This window comes from Chelonia mydas, chromosome 2 (genome assembly GCF_015237465.2).
Source record: "Chelonia mydas isolate rCheMyd1 chromosome 2, rCheMyd1.pri.v2, whole genome shotgun sequence".
NCBI classification, from domain to species: Eukaryota; Metazoa; Chordata; order Testudines; family Cheloniidae; genus Chelonia; species Chelonia mydas.
Window position 1 is genome coordinate 189,057,018 of NC_057850.1, and position 16,419 is coordinate 189,073,436.

The following is a 16,419-nucleotide window of genomic DNA, read 5'->3' on the forward strand; positions in this document are numbered from 1 at the left end:
AAACATTCCTTTAATAATAAAACCCCATCGCACGTACCTCCAACACCATTACAGCGAGAAGTCATTTCCCACAGGACCAAAGCCATAGAATACACATCCGTTTGCTTGAAGGATTCGATGTTGTCCAAATTCATCCTGGATTCCAGAACTTCAGGGGCCATGTATCTCGCTGTGCCAACCTGTAGCCAGGTATAAAAAGAACAGCTCAAGCATGGAAACTGAAGTTCACGTTTTCCATTCGATTGCAGTTTTGCTTCCATTTCAACCACAGCTACATTATTTGATTTTTAATAAGGAAAACGGACCAAGTTCTTTGTTGCTCAGAGAATTTGGCACTACACAGACCACCAATCTTCTTGCATCTCTGTGAAGGAGTAATCTAAGGTTCTAAAAAAATCCAATAGTGGCTTTTCATTGTGGGATTTCACCAATGACTTTTCCTTTTTGTTCTTTGAATGTTTACAGAGGTAAGCCCGATTACTCAAGAGTTAAAATTTTTCCATACGTCCAGTGCCTTTCTGTGGGTTTCAAATGAATATGAAATATATTACGTTCATTCTCACTGGATGTTATGACGCTAGCTGTTCCCTTTGCTGATGATGGCACAGTTTAAAAAGCAAAGTATAAAAGATATGCAAATATTTAATGTAGAATCAGGTATCTGAATCAAAAACAGAACCTGAGGCTTTGTTTGAAAACCCCATATCATAAATTTTATACGTGTCTAACAATTTTCAGCTTTCTTCAGCTTTGGCATTGCTTGGATTGTGACCATGGTATGCAGATGGCAAAATATTGATTATAGCTTTTATCAGAGGGGAGGACTTTGGAGGTAATTCTTAGATATCTCAAGAGTTACTTGCAAAATTACAAATTCTCCATTGACTAGATATCTAAAATCTACCCTGAAAAGCCCTAAACATATTAAGAGCCTGATCTTGTAAAGACAATCTTCAGTGGGACTACTGGCATGCTTAAGCATGTGGGTAAGTATGCAGGATTGGGACCTAAATTAGCTATTTGAAGACTGACATACAGCTGTACTGTTCAGAGGTGGTGACAGTTTTACATGACACAACCAATCTTGAAACCTGTGCAGTGGGGCTGCTCAACATTATTTCAAACAGTGATTTAATATAAAATTAGACTGTAATATTGGAGGGCATTACCCTGCGCACTGCAGACTTAATTCTCTGTTGCCCTTCAATGTACGTAGCCATTTATACCACTGCTCTGTGCCATTCTGATCTGGCAGCACTTCAGACCCACTTGTCACCAGTGCAGATGGCTACACAAGGGTGCATGGCAGTGGACAATCAGGCCCTATAACTTAACTGTACCACCTGACATGTAGATGAAATAAAAAACCTTAATTCACATAAAACCAACCACATTTCCTTACTGTTTAACATTTATCCCCCACTCCCCAACCCCACTGTTTACTGTCCTTTGTCTAAATTTCAGTTCTAAACAATCTGAGTCAGGGACTGTCTTTCTATGTCTGTGGAGCACCTAGTGCACCGTGAGAGCTACTGGAATACAAATAATAAACTCAATCTAATTATTTCAAAAATCCTATATGTCAGTAATGTTTGTTAAAGAACACAAGGAAGGCATGTTGGCAGAGAAAGCAGAAGTGAAGGCAATGGTTGTTAACCAATCTGCTCACTAAAACTCTCCCTCCTTTGAGCGGGAGTATGCCTGCCCACACGCTGACATATAATTAAGGCTAGTTTATGTCCTGGAAGTCATGGAAATTACAGAATCCCTGAGGTAAAGAGACCTCCATGACACACTCTGCCTCAGCCCCAGGGGCTGTGGGACTCTGGAGCTGGCAGCTAGCAGGGCCCTGGCAGGGTTCCAGCGACAGGTGACAGCAGTGACAGGCGCCCTTGCAAGGTTCCAGCGACAAGTGACAGACTTCTGAGGGGACCCTCCTCGGGGTTCCAGCGATGCATGGCAGGGGGACTCCTCGGGTGAGCAGCCGGGGGTATCCCATTTTGTCTTTGGGAAATATGGTCACTCTGTAGCTTCCAGCTGCCCTGGGCAGAGGGGGAACCCCACAGCTCCAGGCCACTGCGGTGGCAAGGGAAACCATGGAGCTGTAGCGGCAAAAGTCACAGACAGGTCACGGCTTCTGTGAATTTTTGTTTACTGCCCGTGATCTGTCCATGACTTTTACTAAAAATATCCATGACAAAATCTTAGCCTTACATATAATGAATACACCTTTATTTTGTGAAAACTGCTTTTCTTTTCAATTCTTTCCTATACAGAACTTCTAAGATGGTGCTGACATTAACACCAGAGGAAGGCTCAGAATCAAGTGTTGTCAGTAAACCTCTTTTGTCTCCAAATATTGCCTACCGGTAATAGGTGGACTGAAAATGGAATATAAAGACTATAGAGGAGAAAGATGGTTTCTAAGGTCATTGGAATTATATATATTCAATAATAGTTAAATCCATGCTATAGAGCTGGTGGCTGGTTAGATGAGAATTAAATCTGCTGTAGGTTCACCACACTTAAAATGACTTTGCAAAGTACACTTCGCCTCAAACATTACATCCTAGAGCTGGTCAGAAAATGGGAAATATTTTCCACAAGAAGTTTAGAAAGAAACAAAAAACTTTTCCTGAATGGAAAATTTTGGCCAACTCTATCACAAACCTTTAAAAATTGGACTTTCTGGTAGGAAAGGTCTGAGTCTATGGATGAAATTCAGAGGTGATGTGTCCAGTGGTGTAGTGTCCTTACAAACATACACATTATCTTACTTTCACTGAGATTCCCTTACACTTCCCATACATTGACATATAATGAATACAACTTTCTTTTGTGAAAACTGGTTTGCTTTTCAATTCTTTCCTATGCAGAACTTCTAAGGTGGTGCTGACATTAACACCAGAGGAAGGCTCAGAATCAAGTGTTGTCAGTAAACCACTTTAATATCCACTTTGTTGCGGTGTAAGGGAGTCTATGTCAAGAAGCAGGAAGAAGTAGGGTGGATCTACTTTATAGTATCTTATACCTTCTCTTCTTATCTCTTCTCAGTGTGTGAATGACACCAACTCAGAGTCCTTTACACATAAGCAGAGTGGAGGTTAAGTAGGTCTAAGGGACACAAAGTGTAAGGGGCTCTGAGTTACACCAGATTACGCATCACTTCCGAATGTGGCCCTATTGGGTAAATTCTGCTGTCAATTATGCCAGTGTAAAGATGATACAACACCACTGAATTCAGTAGGCTTACTCTAGTTTTGCTCTAGTGTAAAAAGGAGTGGAATTTGATTCTATGTATAGATTTTTTTGTTTTGAGATCACTCCTCCCAGCTTTGAATAATAACCCCAATCCTACTGAAGAAAATGCTTAAATGCCCATTGATATAAATAGGATCAGGACTGTTATATATTGACTTTAAGGGACAGATCCTCAGCTGGTGTAAAGCAGCCAAACTCCCTTGACTCGTATGGAGCTATGCTGATTGACTCTGAATACTCTCTAGCCAAGAAAGAAAATGGTCCCATACAAAGTAAAATTATAGTGTGAATGAGTACACTTCTCCTTTGCCCAAGCATACAACCTGTGGAGCATAAACTGTTGAAACACATAATTATATGTAGGACCTACATTAGGACCTAATCTATTTGATACACAGAGTCCATTTACAATGAAGAAAATTCACGATAACAACGGATATTTACAAAAGCACTTATATAACCTCACCTTCAAAATACTCTACAAACATTAAGTAATCCTCCACCAACCCATGTGAAGTAAATAAGTATTATCCATATTACACAGTCATAAATAACTGTGGAATTATAGCACTTGGGCAATTTCATATTTGCCTGCATTTGGAGAAAGTACCATAATCCTAAAAAGGTTTCTCAATAGTGTTTTAAAGTTATAGCTATCGATTGATCTCTGGGACAGGTTCTGATCTTATTTACACTGGTGTAAATCATAAGTAACTTCACTGAAGTTTATGGAGTTTCACCACATAAAACTATTTTAAGATCAGAATCAGGAATTGTGGCACAAGATTTCAAGAATTTAAAACACACCTTCCTAATATTTTTTGCAGCAGCTCAAACAGTAGCCAAGTAACCCATATGCACTTCAGTGTAAGTTCACATAGGGATGATTGTACTGTCTGTGCATAGAATACTTGATCATAACAAAACTGCCATATGGCATTACTCACACTACTTCCTTTATGTCCATATTTGAGTCTCTTTATTTATGAGTGCTGTCATTTATTTCTAAATAATTATTTAATAGCTATCATAGCAGTCATTTTTCCTCCTGTCCCAGGAAGTGACTCAGACTGACACACCAACATACACAATATAAGCTACTCTTTAACATTTTAACTTACCTGCCCACTGTTAGCCAGATCGTCCACAGACAGAGTAGGATCAAGCCTCAGAGATAACCCAAAGTCACAGAGGCAGCAGGTTAGATCATTTTTCACTAGGATATTGGAGCTCTTTAGGTCTCTGTGCACAATGGGCGTTTTGGGTCGACCACAAGGCGTGTGGTCACTATGCAGGTGGGCAATCCCTCGGGCCAAAGACCCACCTAGCTTCCATAGGTCTTCCCAGCTGATGATGTGTCGTGTGAGATATTCCTGCAAGTTCCCCCTAGCATGGAAGGCGGTGATCAACCAGTATTGTTTCCCTAGCTCTGTCTTACGCTCTTCTGCTGTCAGGAACTGGAGGATGTTCTCGTGCTTGAGGTTTATATCTGAAAAAATGTCTTTCTCCGTCTTCCAGGAGGCATACTCTTCATAGGGGAAGATCTTGACAGCCACAGTTTCAAACTGCTCAGATGTGTTTTGCTTCAGCTTGGCCTTGTACACTTCAGCAAATCTGCCTTTGCCCACGAGGGTGTCTAGCTCGATGGGCAGCAGTTCGGTGTTGTGGTTGATGTTGTTGGCACAGGTGGAGCTGATGTCTGAGCGGTCGTCATCTATCATAATGGCACAAGCATCACTGCAGTCCTTATGTTTCCTGGGCTTTACATTCTTCTCCCATGCCTTGTTGAGCTTCCTTCTCCTATGAATACGGTAGCCGTAAAAGATAATGTTCACAGCAATGGTGATCACGAGTAATGGGATGAGACTTTTAAGCATCACTGTAACAGTGTCATCTGTGTCTGGGGAATCTGCTGGAAGGAAAAGAAAATCCTGGTTCAGATTTACATACTAGGAGATAATAGGTATGGCACCTGGTAAAGTGCAGTTTAAACATACTAAAATTAGAAATGTGGGTTTTTTTGTTTTTGTTTTTAAAAGAGGACAGGCGTGAGAAATTTCACAAAGTTCCATCAATTTCCCCCCATTTTTAAATTTAAAATTTCCAAATTCAAAGTTTAGTTGAAATTCCAAACATCAAGAACTATCAACCAGCTCCAGTTAAAATAAACAATCATTATGGTTTCTGGGGCAAGTTTATGAGGGACCTACCATTTTATTTGTCTACAGAGTATGATGCATAACCTCCTGCACCGTGTAAATAAATAGCAAATAACATTAATTTACTATGTTGCTACACCACAATATTTATTTGTAAACAGGGCTCATTTGTTTTATGAACCACTGTGTTTTGGACTGGCACAAAGAAAATATAGTCATTAACATATCTGTTTTTTAAGAGGTCATTTTTCTTATGCATTTTGGATGAATCCTGGCCCTGTTGAAGTAAATGGTAAAACTCACATTGAGGTCAACGAGGCAGAATCTCACCCTTTACCTTTTGGCACCATCTAGCACACAGGAAGCTCATTCTTAATAAATCTATCCATTTAGCAAGTAATGACTTTAAAATATTTCTTTTCTTTTTTTAAAAGTGGACAGGCTCGATCAATGACCGATTTCAGCACCTGTCTCCGAAAGGTTGCCAGTTCACATCCAATAGCTATTGCTAGGGCCCTACCAAATTCATGGTCCATTTTGGTCAATTTCACGGTCATGGGATTTAAAAAATTGTAAAGGTCATGATTTCAACTACTTAAATCTGAAATTTAACGGCATTGTAATTGTAGTGGTCCTGACCCAAAGAGGAGTTGGGGGGGGGGAGGGTGTCACAATGTTATTGTATGGGGGGTGCGGTTCTGCTACCCATACGTCTGCGCTGGTGCTGGCAGCAGCACTGCCTTCGGAGCTGGGCTACTGGAGAGCGGTGGCTGTTGGCCAAGAGCCCAGATCTGAAACCAGTGTCCCGCCAGCAGCAGCACAGAAGTAAAGGGTGGTGATACCACACCATGCCACTCTTACTTCCACACTGCTGCGTGCAGAGCTGGCGGCCAGACAGTGACGGCTGCTGCTGAGGGCCCAGCTCTGCAGGCAGCAGTGCAGAAGTAAGGGTGGCAATGCCACCCCATGCCCTCTGGGCTGCTGCTGGTGGTGGCTCTGCCTTCAGAGCTGGGCTCTGACAGCAGCAGCCCAGATGGCATGGGATGGTGCGGCCACCCTTATTTCCGCACTGCTGCCTGCAGAGCTGGGCCCTTAGCAGCAGCCGTCACTGTCTGGCCGCCAGCTCTGCAGGCAGCAGTGCAGAAGGGTGGCATGCTAAGTTCCCTGCAAGCTGCACAGCCGTGTGGCCACACAGCAAGCTATCAAGGGCCACACAGGGCTGCCGTGGCTGGGGAGAGACGCCTCTCACCCAGCCCCGAGCTGCTGAGGCGAGAGAGGGCTGAGGGGAGTTCTCTCTCTCCCTGCCGCAGCCCCGGGGGCAGCCTGCACCCCAGATCCCTCATTCCAGGCCCCACCCCAGAACTGGTACCCCCCCTCACACTCCAACTCTCTGCCCCAGCCCTGAGCCCCCTCCCACACCCCTAACCCCTCATCCCAGGCTCCGCCCCAGAGCCTTCACCCCTAGCCGGAGCCCTCACCTGCTACACCCAACCCTCTGCCCTAGCCCTGAGCTCCCTCCCATACCCAAAACCACTCATCCCCAGCCCCACCCCAGAGCCTGCATCCCCAGCCAGAGCCCTCATCCCCCACACCCCAAACCTCTGCTCTAGCCCTGAGCCCCCTCCTGCACCCCCATCCCCTCGGCCCCACCCCCACCACACATCACCTCCATATTGGTGCACATACCAAAATTCATTCCTCACATGAATGTAAAAAATTAGAGGGAACACTGGATGGCATGGTATTGCCACCCTTACTTCTGTGCTGTTGCTGGCGCATGCTGCCTTCAGAGCTGGGCGCCTGGCCAAGCGCCACCTCTCTCCAACCGCGCAGCTCTGAAATCAGCACAGAAGTAAAGGTGGCAATACCACAACCCCCCTAAAAATAACCTTGGGGCCCCCCTGCTTGCAACTCCCTTTTGGGTCAGGACCCCAGTTTGAGAACCACTGGTCTCCCCTGTGAAATCTGTATAGTATAGGATAAAAGCATACAAAAGACCAGATTTCATGGGGGGAGACCAGATTTCATGGTCCGTGACGCGTTTTTCATGGCCAGAAATTTGGTAGGGCCCTAACTGTTGGTAGTGACTACATGGAATAGGTTTTTCAGCCAGGCTTCCTCTTGCATAGGCACAAAATTGCACATGCATGAACACCCACTTGCAAATGCAAACACCAGTGCACACACTTGAAAATGTCTAACACCAACACATACACGCATGCACCCACAAACCCTGTTAGGACAAAGGTGTGTTGCAGGAATGAATTCTAATGCTTGCACATACATAGGTGTTCAATTTTTTTTTTTTTTTTACATACACATTCAGGTATTGGTTGCTGCATAGTAATAGTGTATGAATTTCTGGGCACACATATGGAGGTTGGGATTGAAAATGTATTTCTAAATGTCATTACCATGAGCTGGTTGTACAGCATCCTACATGGAATGAGTGGTGGGGGACTCAGTCCAAATTCCTCAGCTGACCTAGTCCACATCACATCACACAACTGGTGCTAATTGATTAGCTTTTTAGCAGTCTCAGCAGATGTGACAAGACTGAGCTACCCAAATAGTTGATTTTTTTAAATTTAAATTGGATTTCTATTTTATTTAAATTATAATATGTTTTTCTTTTTAAAATTAAACCTGTTTACAATGCAATCTGAATTTAATACAAAAATGTTAAGACCCTAAACTTCTTATAATTTAGTTTGTAAATTGAAACATGTTGTGACTAGAGAAGTTTATGTTTCCAAAACATTTAACGTTTTGTTTATTAAAAATAAATTTTATATATTGTTTTGTGTGTGTGTTTAAAGTCCAGTTACCATCCTCACGCAGCTTGACACGAATCAAGAGGAAAAAAATTAATTATCTAGTAAATAAGCAACATATTATTTGCTATTTTCTAGCATACTAAAATGTACAATAAGAATCAAAATATTAAGCTATATACATTTGTTTAAACAAATGTATATAGTTATAGTGTACCCTCTTAGGCAGCAAAAAGATATACCAAAACTAGTATAAAGGCTCCATTTAGTTGAAATCAACATATTTCAATGGTTATATCAACCAGTGAGACTGCATTTTTCTTTAGAAAATAAATTAAGTACAAGTGGAAAACTTGGGCTTTCCACTTGGTGATTTAAATAGTCTTGATATTAATCAATCCACCTTGTCCTCTGCCCCCTAGAACTGAGCACTCTGGTAAGAAGGGAAGCTTGCACAATCAAACCGCCTGTTATGAATATACTGAGAACCATGTCAGTCTCACACCTTTCACGAGCATGCAAAGCACTGCTGAAAAAACTTTAGGGAAGGAAGGCAGCCTTCGTTTTATTGCACGCCATTGGATTTCTATGCCTGATTTGGTGCATAGAAATGTCTTCTCTAACCTCATTTCTTTCTTTGATAGAGCTCATATGAACGATGTTATCTCACTCACTGATTACAAGAGTCCCTGGGAATCCAATACAAGTGGATGAAGACAACCCATGAATGGCTTGCATTGGCAGTGCAACTACCTCAGGTTTTGTATACCACGGTAAATAAATCAGTATGAAAAAGGAAACCAACATAGCCTCTGAGAAAAAGATGCCACTAACTATGCAAGAGTTAGCTACTTTTCCTCCACTTTCTCCATACTGTGTGATGGATAGAAAAGCCTCTCAAAATGACATCCAGCAACGTGCAAAAAAGGAGCAGTGTACAGTTAGAATGAGTGGAACATGCAACCCCAAAATCTGACCAAAATTCCATCCTATATCATGGATATAGATTTAGTAATAAAGCAGACAGGAATCCTCAGCTGTTCACAAGGCAGCGAGTGACAGAAATATGAGAAGACTTTTAAGAAGAAGAGCAAATTCTCCTGTATTGGAAGACCTGAATATTAGGCATGGCTCTGTTTGAAAAGTTTATCAATCAGGTGTAAACTGAGTAACTCAATCCTGGATTGTCTGATAGGGTTTCAAGTAAGAGGAAGCTTATTTCTGTCTAATATTGAAATTCTCACCTATCAAAAGTCATTAATGCATTATTACAACATGTACATTTATCAAAAGACAAGAATCTCCTTTTGTATTTGCAATGGGTTCTTCTAGCCCATGAGCAGGTCCAAGAAAGAATAAAGAAAAACAAACACAGGGACAACAGAACCAAATACTATGGAATTCATTCCCTCAACAAAAAATATTGTCAGTATGTGTCTATACTGAGAAGTTCATTGCACATTGTGTTCTTCTGCTTCACAACACACTGCAGAGAAAACTGGAAATTGTTATGGAATTTATTGAAAAAGTACATTTAGACACTACCATCCCACTGTCAGTAAACAGAAGTTCCATGTTGCCCATTCCCTTGTGTGTTCTGTGCTCTTAGAAAACCTACCATGTAAAGATTTAGGGAAATCACCCAGCAGGGATAACTGAACTATTCATTGGAATGATTTATTCCTTGGATTTGGCCACAAACAGACCACGATTTTACAAATACTTTGTTATTTGTAATTATCAAATAGTTTTGATGAACAGATTTGGGCTTACATTTTTTCCCCTGACTGTTTATAGTGAGTATTCACTATTTGGACTCTGCTATTTGAGCTGTGAGATGAGCCACCTAAGTAATATGCTATGATTTCCATGGAGCCAGAGATATGCAGGCAGAGGACATTTTAGGAGACTTTAAACCTTTCCTGTCCAATTTTGAACAGGAAAAAGGATTACACTGGGCTATGGCTGTAGACCCTCGATGTTAAAATATGGGTTCCACCTTGGCTGAGGGAGTCAAGTCAGGTTTATTGGCTGTCTATATTGCCAAATTTCTCACCATATCCATGAAAGTAACTGAAAGGCTGTGGCTTGATCTCTTCCCTGGCTCGTCTAACTTCCTGAGGGTCAAAGGCTACCTACCTAAAGGGCTTGTATTGCTATCCATCACCATATCTCAGTATTGCCATCTATATAAGTTAGACTGGCAATGGAGAAGTCTCTAGTAGATGCCACGGAGACCTTGGCTTTTCTCCATTTGGGGGTTGTAGAAAGTCCTATTTGCAGTGGTTTATGGGTACATACATATATGGTGGCTAGCAATAATTTCCAGCATGCATACAGGTATTTGCTTGTGAATAATTGTCTGTGAATCAAAACCCATATCTAAACCCCACAAATAAAAGCCCCCTTTTCCCTATGAGTATGAATATGAATAAAACCCAGTCACACAAATGTTTGTGGAAGAGTGCAAGGCTGGTTAGATAAAACAGCCATTCAGATTTCACTAACGTGTTCTCAAATAATTTCCCCCAGTTGAATAATTTCCCCCAGCCCTATGACTTTCAGTGCAATCAGTACTTCTCAAGCATCAAAAGAGCCTATTCACATACCTGTAGAAAATGCTACCTAAAAGGAAGCTTCCTGTACGTGGTTAAGATAAGCATAAGCCATCACCACAGCTCTTGATACTGGCTGTTGCAAATGTCACTGTGGTGCCAGAGAAAATGGAAAAATTGCAGCAGCCTGTGTTAATAGTCAAGAATCTTCAAAAACCCTAATTTGTTTGATTGGGGCAAATGATTGGGGCAAATGTTGTGTCTTTTACAGTGCACCATCAGCACTTAACTACTAAGGGACAAAGTAATACCACAACATTAGGATCTCTGCTTTAACGTACTCAAGAGAAGAGATTCACAGTAGTAGGGACAGCACTGGCTCAACGCTGATAGCTGCTCCCGATATTTATGAAGCTGATCACCTATTTTCTGATGGTGATGCCAATCCATCCAATGGGACAAGCGAATACTCCGGATTGTCACACCTCAAGAATAATCAATCTACAGACCACTGACTATTGTTGGAAAATGGAACTTGCCCATTTCTCAAAGACATGTCCTCCAAAAAGAGGCCATTTGCAAAATATAGACCAAGTCCTTGGCCCTACTCTAGCTGTCTTGCACTGCTCCAGTAACACAAAGCAGCATTAATCCATTTTAACTGGTCCCTCGAGGATTCCATATGCCCAGGGGAATCCTCAGGTGGTCTGGAGCTATTGTAGTGGCTCCTATAACATTCCCCCACTCGGATGCTCCTCGCCATCTATTGGCATGGGGCATAGATTCAGAGATATTTAAGGCCAGGGGGACTATTATGATCATGTAGTCTGACTTCCACTATGAAGAAGTCCATAGGATTTCACTCAATAATTCCTGCAATTGAGAGAATTATTCTTCCCTACTAAAGTGAAAGCTGTTGAGACCAATAATCTACAGTTAATGTGACTAACTGGTAGTCAGATGGCCCCAGGACTGGAAGGAGAGGCAAAATGATTACTTAAATCCACCTTTGCAGCCTACCTCATAAACTGCCAAGCATTGCACCTTAGAATCTGGGCCCTCATTAGGCTTGTCCAAGTGTGAGGAAACTCGCTCTCAACCTTTTGTTTATTTGCTAGCCTACATGCTTGTCTGTCCAAAATTTCATTATATAACTGATAAATTGTAGAATAATAGAACAAGAGGACTTGCAAGGACCTGGAGAGGTCATTTAGTCCAGTCCTCTGCGCTCATGACAGGACTAAGTATTATCTAGAACATCCCTGACAGGTGTTTGTCTAACCTGCTCTTAGAAATCTCCACTGATGGAGATTCCACAACCTCCGAAGCAATTTACTCCAGTGCTTACCCACCCTGACAGTTAAGATGTTTTTCCTAATGTCCAACCTAAACCTTGCTTGCTACAATTTAAGCCCATTGCTTCTTGTCCCATCTTCAAAGGTTAAGGAGACCAATTTTTCCTCCCTCCTCCTTGTAACAACCTTTTATGTACTTGAAAACTTGTTATCATGTCCCTCTCAGTCTTCTCTTCTCCAGACTCAACAAACCCAATTTTTTAAATCTTCCCTCATAGGTCATGTTTTGTAGACCTTTAATCATTTTTGTTGCTCTTCTCAGGACTTTCTCCAATTTGTCCACATATTTCCTGAAATGTAGCACCCAGAACTGGACACAATACTCCAGCTGAGGCCTAATCAGCATGGACTAGAGGAGAAGAATTACTGCGTGTCCTGCTTATAACACTCCTGCTAATATATCCTAGAAGATATTTGCTTTTTTTGCAATAGTGTTACACTATTGACTCATATTTAGTTTATGATCCACTATGACCCCCAGATTTCTGCCAGGGGGAAGTCAGGAGCGCAGCTGCAGAGACATGCCTGGGAAAGGCACCAGCAGCTAGCAATCCCGCTTATCCCTACTAACTGGCACCTTGAGCAGGGAAGTGAGACTAGGCTGTCGGCCCAGCTCTCTGCCAGAGGGGATGTGGGGAAGCAGTTCTGTCCCTTCTGTCCCACAGCCACAATTACCTGCTCAGGTACATGTCTGGGCTAGCCTGCCTGAGTGCCACTGCCTGGCGTGAGCAAAGGGAGCCTGGGGAGTCGGAGCAATGGGAAGGGGTCCTGAGGGCACTGGGGATGGGATGAGGGACTAGGGAAGGCAGCAGGGGCCTAGGGAAGGCAGCAGGGGCCAGAAGCCATAGGGATGGGTGGGGATGCCCAGACGGTTATGTGGGCATCTGGGGGAGGCAGCAGGACCAATGGGGGATGGGGGGGGGGTGGATTATGGGGTGGTGGCCAGAGGACGGTGTCTGGGGGATGGAGGGGATATGTTGGGAGGCAGTGGGTGTCAGGGGTAAGGGGTGGGCATCTTGGGGAGGCAGCGGGGCCATGGGGTGGATGGGTGGGATGCTGGGGAGGCAGCCATGGGGAGTGGGAGGAGGCAGCGGGGGCCGGGGGAATGGATGGGAATGGAGGGGGACCCCTTCCCCTTAATAATTGTTCTCACATGACTAACTTTTATAGGCAGTGTGGCATTTGCGAATGTGTTCATTAGGCCTGGGAATTTTTTTTATACTTTTTTCCTAGTTTTTCTGAAAAGTGGTTTGAGGACAATTTACATTTAAACTGATTTAATTTACTAATGTTCCCAGTATTAGCTTTGCACAATGGCAAAAAGACAATTAAGTCTGGAATTTTTTTACATGAAGAAAGCTAAAATCACCACCACCAAGTATATCAGGAACTGAACCTGACTCTTCTGGAGTTCAGAATTATGTTTACAGCGGCAACGAGCGTTACAGTGAGACTCTGGATTCCAAACCAAATATTCATACAGAGACTAGTGCAGCTTTCCATAAAGAGACCCTTGCTTTGGAACAGATGCAGCTTTAGAATATATTGAAGAAGGCCCATATCAGCCTGTAATTGATTTTCCAGCCAGTGCCTGTAGGAACAAAACCAGAAAATTCAGAAAAGTGTGGTACAATGACTATAAAAGGCATGAATACAGTGTCCGTGACGACAAAGCTTTCTGCTTTTCTTGTTGAACATTTGGCAATGGGCCAGATAGCGAACCAGCTTTGTGCATTACTGGTTTTAAAACATGGAAAAAAACAAATGAAAATTTTTGCAAACATTTGAAGTATGAATCCCATCTAGAAGCTGTTGCTAAAAGAAAGGATAGGTTGCAGTCCTGCAAAACAGAGAGTGTTGCATCCCAGCCTGACAATCAAAAAAATAGAAGTAGTGGAGGACAACCGAACATATTTAGAAACTGTAATAGAGAGTACTTTATTTTGTGCTCACCAGCATCTACCTTTGAAGGGACGGGATGAGGGAATGGATTCCACAAATCAAGGCAATTTGCGGAAACTGATGTATCCGTATAGTACAGACAATGAACTGATTCAACGATTTATGGTTAACCAACAGAAATACTTCTCCTATCTACAGAGCGCGCGTCAGAATGAAATAATGGAGATTGAATCTAGCACTTGTGAAGCCATAATCGTAACAGAAGTCAAAGAAGTTGGAGTGTTTTCCATCATTGCAGATGGAACAATGGATCTGTCAAAACATGAACAAGTTGTGCTCATAGCAGGTTACATCAACCAGACATTTGAAATACAAGAGCAGTTGATTGGCTTCTACAAGACGCTGCAGACGGATGGTGCTTCACTTGCCACGCTGATCAAGAGTACCTTATCAGCTATGGGACTTGATATTTCAGCTCTAAGAGACCAATGATATGATGGAACCGCCAGGATGAGAGGATCCTATAAAGGTGCGGCCACATGGATATTTAGTAAGCTAGAGGATTTTCGCTAAGTTCACTGCTAAGCTCATATATTAAATCTGTGTGTAATGGAAATAGTTTCCTGAATTCCAGTTGTCCGAAATGCTTTCAGAATTCTCCAGGCTCTACAAATTTTCATTGAAGTAAGTGCAAAAATGATTTCAGAAAATGTTTTTTTACAGGTGGGGGGGCAACAACTCTTAAAATCACTCAGTGACACTCAGTGGTGAGCTGGAGCTGGTTCGCACCGGTTCGCGAGAACCGGTTGTTAAATTTAGAAGCCCTTTTAGAACCGGTTGTTCCGCAAGGGGGAACCGGTTCTAAAAGGGCTTCTAAATTGAACCGGTGAAAAGTGGCGCCTTAGGCGCCAATTCCACGGGTGCTCCACCCCTGGAGCACCCAAGGGGAAAATTTGGTGGGTGCAGAGCACCCACCAGCAGCTCCCCGCCCCACCCCCGGCCCCAGCTCACCTCACCTCTGCTCCACCTCCTCCCCTGAACGTGCCGCCCCGCTCTGCTTCTCCACCCCTCCAGGCTTCCCGCGAATCACCTGTTCGCGTGGGAAGCCGGGGCGGGTTGAGAAGCAAACGGCGGCTTCCCGCTCAGGCCCAGGGAGGCAGAGCGGAGGTGAGCTGGGGCGGGGCGGGGCGCGAGGAGGGCCGCCTGCGCCGCAGCAGGTAACCCGGCGGGGGGGGGGGGGGGGGGGAAGGCATGCAGGGGAACCACTCCCCGCCCCAGCTCACCTCCGCCTCCCTCGGCCTGAGCGGGAAGCCGCGGCCTGCTTCTCAGTCCTCTCCGGCTTCCCACCGAGCAGCTGATTCACGTGAAGCCGGGGCGCAGAGAAGCAGAGCGGGGCTGCGCGTTCAGGGGAGGAGACGGAGCGGAGTGGTGAGCTGGGGCCGGGCGCATGGTGGGGAGCTGCCAAGCACCCACCAATTTTCCCTGTGGTGCTCCAGCCGCGGAGCACCCAGGGAGTCGGCGCCTAAGGCGCCACTTTTGATGTGATCAGTGGGGGAGTGGCCGCTCCCCCTGCTCCCCCCCAGCTTCGCTACCCCGACCCTAGGAGCCAGAGGGACCTGCCGGATGCTTCCTGGGAGCTGCCCCAGGTAAGCACCGCCGGGACTCCCCACCTCACCCCCCGGCAGGTGCCTCTGGCTCTTAAGGGTGGGGTGGGCACCCACTACGCTGGCCCATGAGACCCTCCTGCCCAGTTCTGGGGGCAGTCAGGGGAGGGGGGTGGATGGGGCAGGAGTCCCGGGGGGCGGGGGTGGGCAACGACCCCCTCGTGGGGCAAGGGGGGGGAACCCGTTGTTAAGATTTTGGCAGCTCATCACTGATGACACTCTTTGGAACTGTCAAGTTGAGGCTACCGGAGCTGTTTTGGAAAATATCGAAGAAATAGTTCAAGCTCTGAATGAAATCGCACAGGGGGGTTTGAAAGCTGAACTGGAAGCTTCTACATTTCTCAGAAATGTGCAATACTTCAATTTTCTGTACTTCATGTTTTTTATGCAGACAGTTTGCTAATACAAACCACCTATCCAAACTTCCTCACTCAAAAGACTTTACATACACAGCTATAGTGATGGCTGAATACAGACACTGTGGATTTAAAGAAATGATTCCGCATCTCTAACCTTTAATCACATTAATGAACTGTGCCAGAAAAAAATGTTATCCTGGCCCTTGTGTGCCTCACAAAGGGGTTATTCCCACAAAACTGGGAGGTGCTGAAAAGTTCTCTTTTGGGAAACCCCAGGACTATTATAGGAGTGAAATATTGTACCGAACTCTGGATATCCTTATTAAGGAGGTAGAAGGCCGCTTTTCTGAGAATGACCTGTTCATTTAAGTTCCTTGCAGACAGTCTCTC

At 44.1% G+C, this 16,419-nt stretch overlaps 1 protein-coding gene across 4 annotated transcripts in view; it reads right to left on the reverse strand.

Annotated features, from left to right (window-relative positions):
- TGFBR2 (transforming growth factor beta receptor 2) overlaps positions 1-16,419 on the reverse strand; it is a 95,992-nt gene that overhangs the window by 16,034 nt on the left and 63,539 nt on the right. For 2 of the 4 annotated variants that reach the window (XM_037890380.2, XM_037890382.2), the window contains 2 exons: positions 4,383-5,173; positions 38-179 (listed from right to left, as the gene is read on the reverse strand). In XM_037890380.2, the coding sequence (XP_037746308.1) occupies positions 38-179; positions 4,383-5,173 (933 nt within the window). The remainder of the gene's footprint in view (positions 1-37; positions 180-4,382; positions 5,174-16,419) is intronic. The other 2 variants (XM_037890381.2, XM_043540890.1) reach the window with 1 other exon arrangement.